This window comes from Varroa jacobsoni, unplaced genomic scaffold (assembly GCF_002532875.2).
Source record: "Varroa jacobsoni isolate VJ856 unplaced genomic scaffold, vjacob_1.0 scaffold_1386, whole genome shotgun sequence".
Classification (NCBI taxonomy): Eukaryota; Metazoa; Arthropoda; class Arachnida; order Mesostigmata; family Varroidae; genus Varroa; species Varroa jacobsoni.
Window position 1 is genome coordinate 103830 of NW_019214288.1, and position 6757 is coordinate 110586.

Consider the following 6757-nt stretch of genomic DNA (forward strand, 5'->3'; position numbering starts at 1 on the left):
ACTACCCTGTCGCCCGTTCGCTTTCGCACCGGAACGCTCAGAAGCACTCAGGAGTTTGGGAGTCTGATACGCTGGTCCTATTAACGCATCAGAAAATAAACACCTAAGCGTTCCACCACATTCTACCATTATATTATGACTGTCGGCGGCTCACTTTAAGAATGTATAGAGACTTGTCTTTACTTTGGTGTGTATGTCCCTTGTAAGCAGGGACCACTGCAGGAGCTTAGGAGCAGATTCTGTCAAACTATATGTACATGAAGAAAAAAAAAACGGATCAAAGGTGACAGGACAGGAGGGAGTCAGGAATAGCAATAGGACAGCGAGGCTGAACGGTGAGTAGATGTTGCTACTGCCATGAACGAGATCTATGAAGACACACGTGCCTGACGTGGGTGTGCGTGTATACGCACTACTATCACAGGGAAGATTGAACTGAACCGAACTATGGCTGAACCCGAAACCGCGAACCAAAAGAGGAGCTGCTGTATCGATGGCGGCCACGAAGCCATGACTACCCATAGAGTACATATACTGCTTAATCTTATTCTAACCTAACGCCAAGGCGACAGCGCGAAGGGCTAAGACGCAAGGAAGGGGAGGTGCCGTTAAGAGAAAGCGGCGTCATAAGCCGCGTTTTCGTATCCGGCAGTTAACGCAGTTGCGAGGTTCCCCAGACCGATGGCGCTCGCTGATCCAGGCTTTCGTAGGCATTCACCCGGAAGTGATGGCCTCATACGCATAGTACCAAGTTGATTCTATCCTGCAGGTCCTCTGTAGATCTTGTTACCTAGTCAGCAAGCCAAACTACTGAAGGTGGCGCCTGGATTTAAAAGCAGTGTTTAGGACTCACTAGACATACATGAAACGTCGAAAGCAGTTTCTATCGTGGCTTTCGGTTGAGTGTCGTTCAGAAGGAATAAATCTAAGCGCGCCCCATAAAATGGCCACCTATCCAACCTAGCTCAGTCTCGCCTGATATTTTTCTCTCTCGTCCCTCTGATTCTCTTTGCTTTCGAATTTACTATGGCGATACGATGATAGGCGCGTTTTGGCTGGCAGGTGCAGAGCGGCTAAAATAAAATTAACATGGTCGGGCGCGGAGCCCCGGCACCGTGCGTTGTTGATAACTTGAAATTAGCTGATATGAATTCGGAACGTAGAATTTGCATCACAAATTATGTATTATATTCAGAAGCGTACCGTACCGTATCATTGCGTCAATATTTGCTAAGAATACATGAGGATCTAATTGTACTTCTTAGAAAGGACAGTATAACTTGATATGAACTAAATAACAGTGTATCTCTAATCTGTCTATCTTCTATTTCGAGCTCAGCTTGCTCTAGACATAGAGTATAAACATTTTTTTACCACATAGGCCGATTGACGTAGGACGGGGACAATGAGCTTTTTTGTGTTTGTTATATTATAGTTAGGTCAGGACCTCTGATTATTTTTAATAGTTTTAAATCGGGGAGCCTTAAATCAGCAAAAAACCTAAACGAACATATTTAGAAAGCATTACGATACGATAACGTCTATAATACTAAGGGCTATGATGATAATATAAACTATTACGACTACGAAGATACGTTCGCTGATACTGTTTCAAAAAACAGTAAACTTTTTAAACAAATCATTATACGTTTATGTCTTGGTCGACATTTTTGAATAACTTTCGTGTACCCTTACCAGACTGAAGGATTACCTCCATGCTGTCATCAATGACCCTCGGTCAGCATTTTTTAAAAACTGCTGCTTTCTTCGAATTCGTTTATATCGCAATGATGTGAAATTATGTGTAATCTACGTACTTTAAAAGAATAAATTAATGTATATAAGGACATCGTGCAGATTAAGTCTTTCAGTCAAAGCTGCAATTTCAACACACCGTTAAAAAACGTGTAATGTAATTGCGCCAGCGAGGCATTTACGCAGCAGTGTTCGATTAACTGCGGCTAACAGGTGGAAAAATTAAGTGTCAACTCTTTCACCTCTCTAGAATAACATTAACACCCTCTAGCGGATCCCTTGGAACGAGAAACGCGAGAGAGAAGCATGACTACTAAAATTTAGAATTCCGCTAAGCTCTTTTTAAGAACAACATTCGTCCTACTTATGACAGAAGTAGCTCTTATGGCTCCGAAAAAATGTTCTAACTTGGAGACACCTAACAGCTTGACGATTTCGACCGTTTAAAGCCTGTATGTCTAAGGCGCCTTCTAGAGCTGAAGGTCCTATTCAGAATTAGCTTCATCTACTAGCCGTGTACAGCGCCGCTGTTGTTGAAAAACCGGGACAGCAAATCAGCCAACGAGATACAAAAGCTTGTTGTAAATTGACCAACAGTGAAATATATTTCTTTTTCTAGTTGATTGAAAATGTCTGATGACCTCCGTGTTTGGCGTGTTACAGACTATTCCCACCAATCATCACCGCACTTCGTTTTTTTTTTCAATTTTTATAGCACGCCATTACACGTTAGACGCCGTGGCTGCAAATTACATGGATAATGACAACCATCATCATCATCATAATTATTATAAAACGAAGCTTTTATCACGAATAAAACGCCCTAAAGGTACGAGAGCATGTCAGCAGAATACAAATATTACGGGATACAAGCATAAAGCCATTTTTGCGAAGAAAATAACATAAATATGGTTTACTACGTGATCATATTCCTTTGTGCTTAACTGTCTTATTAAACCTTTTGTTCCAAATATATATATATATAGGGCATTCACATATGTGAACTAGCGGTTTGAAAACGGCAATCACGCACGATAGATTTTATAATTGTGCGAATGCTTACGTAAAGTGTGCCATGACTTCCGCATGCTGTGCATGATATGTTCTTAGATTAATTTTGGGTATTTGTATGCAGAAGGATAGAATGGGCTTTGAAACAACTCCGATTCAAAGCAAAGTCTGTGTAGTGTTATGCACCGTTCTACCGCATGTCCCAGATATGTTAATTTCTAATTCTCCTTAATGTGAGGCCATCATTGTCGAAGCTTCTTTGTAAACGGATTTCATCAAGTGACACAGATTCATGATCCAGTCAAATTTAATTTCTTGGACGAGCATACTGTATCTATCTATATATTGGGCACGGAAACGTGCTCTCGCACTTTTTCCAACCTCGATTTGCATTGCGCTATGCAGTACATTAATTGGATTACGTTCGTGAACGACGTGACGATGATGTGGACATGTCCACATTAACGGGATTCGTTGCCCTCCTCTGCCCGGGCGCCATGTTCAATTGACCAGCCATCGCGGTGCTTGCAGAAGACGGCACTTGTCCTCCGAAGCGGGGAACCTAAGGTCGATTGTGGGTAAGTACAACGTGACATATCCATTTACCTTGGGTCTAACAGCTTAGGCGTTCTTTGCTCTTAAACCAACAATACCATTCAGTGGACAATTACAGAAAGTGCGATGCGACAACGTTTTTTGTAGATTTTCTAGAATGCATTAGTAACGCCAACGTCCATCGATGAAAACTAGAGTTTTGGCACACTACTTGGCCAATGTTTGGACCTTGAGCCTTCTTTTTCTGCGAATTTACTATGCGTACTTTTCGAATCTGAAGTGAACCTTTTCTTCCGTAGTCGGTATAGGTAGTTTGGGCATAGGAACCGGAATGGTTGTCAGCTATCTCTTGCAAAGTCACCATGAATCGGCTTGAAAGCGTAGCCTGAATTTCACCGTCAGATCACACGGAACAATCCATGCAGTGCTTTACTCCGTCAGCCAATAGAATTTTATCCATACCTATTCCTGGATTTTCGCCTGTACAATAGATAACTAATGTCATGGATGGGCATTTCGTTAGTTGTTCATTAAAATTGTCGATAGACGCATCTATGTTGGGGGTCACTGCATCGACTATTGTTTGCGCACATGTTTCAACATGAGGGCATCAGGTATCGTTGTCCTATGCGTGTTAGCCTAAAATTCATTACCATCTAGAGTAGGTATGATTGGTGCGTTTCCCGATTCGTTTTTGAGACTAAACGTTTATTCCACGTTTCCTTCTAGTATCAATGTGTAACAGCGTTCAGCAGTATGTAACAGACATATGTGTGTATGCATATACTTACGAATCACTAATCTCGCGCGTTGTGTGTCTGTCTTTTCAGGAAGCCGTCGGATTGATAGTGTACGGTAGACTAATTTCAGGATCTACTAAACATAGCTCAATGGTTAACGAGATGGTTGTGGCAGAGCACCAAGTTGCTAAAGAGGTTATTCAATTGAACGACCCCAAACCATGCATACCTTTGACATCAGTCGATGAGAAGTCCTACGTTCCTACAATGTTAGCTGAGAAGAACGCCGAATTGGTGCACGGTCAGGAACACCTAGTCATGATCGCGGCCGAGCAGACAAACATTCCCTTGGCCGATATGGGCATGTTTGAAGGTAGCATGATCAACGTCGTCCAGCAGACTCATATTGCTACTCCACATATGCAACATGTTGCAGCCACGAGTGTGCCATACTACCAACTCATTCCGCCACCTGCCACCTGTTACCAGCAAGCTCATCACTACGCCGCGACGGTGGCAGCTACTCCAACGTTTCAACATACTTCTGATTCAACGCATCCGACTGCTGTGACTCAACCTTATCCGCCAGCTACGTTTGTATACATGCCGATGCAGGCGTACTATCAGGAAACACAGCCTACACCAATGCGGCACCACGCTGCGATCGCCAATGTCTCAGCGATGCCAGCAGGTATGGCGTATCAGCATGTTCCCATGGAATACACAGCAACTGCCGTTACATCTGCAAACGTACAATCACAGCCTCAACAGCAACAACCGTCGGCTTCGCAGCAAACAACCATCTCATCTAATACGAACTATAGCCGTTCGAGTAACCGTCGCGTCGTTTGGAACTTTTGCCAATTTTGCCAAAACAACAAAGAATCAGAAGAGTTCTACAAGAGTCACACTCTTCGTGACACAACCGGCAGGGTAATCTGCCCCGTATTGCGCGCTTACAATTGTCCACTATGCAACAATGGCGGTGGGGATCGAGCCCATACTAAGAGCTATTGCCCGCAATTGCGTAATCGCCAACCCCTGACTAATAGCGCGTCCCACAATGGTCGACGTGGCCACAGCAATCACAATAGTCATCATGGCCACGGTGGCGGTAATCGCCAGATCAGAGCGCATAATCAACAATTTCAGCCAAGTAGCGTCGTCATGGAACAGGAGCCAAACAAGAGTTTCAGCAGCTGACCAAGCTACGTGATATCGTAGTTTACTATCTGCTTAAAAACTTGAGTCTAGGGGGATTAAAGAATCCTGGCTGTTGCCTTCCTCTCAATGACCTCTTATCTTGTGGCCCATGTTTTGTGCTTCATGCTAAAGAGGTACACCCGTATTTATGTGCATGCTTACGTAGGAACGATTCTAAAGAAACGTCGATTTCCAGCTTAGCTTCCCCCTAAATCAGACACGATCTACATTGTACTAAGATGTCAGCTTAGACCTTGATCGTGGAATCAAAATTTGTAAATAGCATGACAGCGATAGCAATCCTAATTGTTAGACAATTCAGGTTTCATATCTGCAAAAAATGTATACCAATTTGAAGTTGTCAATATATAACGAAACACTTTATATATATATATATATATATATATATATATACATTTTAGAATGACAGTATATGTGATCGTGACATTTGTAGACACGATTCTTCAAATGCGAACGTTTAAAACGAATTCAAAGGACACATATGTCCGTTAGGCAAATATATACCGATCAATCAAGCAACATGACTGGCATAGACTTGCATCCACACCTGCATTTATCGGCTGATCCGTATTGTAAAATCATCTGAAATCTGAATAGCCGCAACTACGGACGTCAACATGGATGGTGAATAACTATGCTTAAGAATATTTTATATAGGTAAAGTTCCTACTCAAAGATGCATGCGTAATTCTGATAGTTCTGAGGGATGTACAAATATTTGTACGAGCTTAGCTATCCTCAGCTGTTATGTCATCCAATAACATTGTGTTTTGTATAAAACTACGCCGGTATTGTCAATACTATATATGACTTACTTTGTTACTGAAAGATAAGAAGCTTTGGAAGATATATACAGGTGTATATAGATATAGATTCACACCTACTTTTATAATCCATTAAACGATATATAGTAGTTAAAACAAGTGAGTTTAGAATTATGATTATTCGCTCTTTATAAGCGATTTCGCATTAAGTAGATCAGTGACGCAGTCATTTTTTTACAACATCAACGTTTTATAACCTTCTTTGAAAATTTCAAAGGGTACAATTGTTATCACTATTACTTTTTGTATCATCATTGCTAAGCCGGTTTAAACATAGGTCTATCGGTTGCAGCACTTCAACAAAAATATGTTTTGAAAGGAAATCAGATCGATCTGAAGTGGGGTAAACGGTCTTTGTACAACATACTTTCACTAAGCACGCCATAGCTTGAAGTCGTAACGAGTATTATTTTAGCCTGCGAAGTAGACCTTCATTTCAAATCTGACATACCTTTATTGAATCCCCTCAACACCTATAGAAGACATAATAGATGATTTCAATTTTGTTAACCTGTTTTTTTTCTAAAAATACACCAGACGAAGTTGAAGCGTGCATGAGTTGATCAAGTAATTATCCTGTCACACGTGATAGCTGTCGAAATTCATATTTATTCTTAAATTGAGCACTCGGAGCCATTTGTCAGAGAC

General features: G+C 41.6%; 1 protein-coding gene across 1 annotated transcript; it reads left to right on the forward strand.

Moving 5' to 3' along the window:
• Nucleotides 1-3234: 3234 nt before the first annotated feature.
• On the forward strand, nt 3235-6068 carry LOC111269428 (uncharacterized). The gene is made up of 2 exons (XM_022849007.2): nt 3235-3344; nt 4152-6068. Exon 2 carries the CDS (start codon nt 4212-4214, stop codon nt 5262-5264), a length of 1053 nt encoding a protein of 350 aa, XP_022704742.1. The 5' UTR covers nt 3235-3344; nt 4152-4211; the 3' UTR covers nt 5265-6068.
• Nucleotides 6069-6757: the final 689 nt, after the last annotated feature.

Bases quoted from the DNA above. Each gene is read 5' to 3' on its own strand.
- LOC111269428 (XM_022849007.2), top strand. From the start codon at position 4,212: ATGGTTAACGAGATGGTTGTGGCAGAGCACCAAGTTGCTAAAGAGGTT.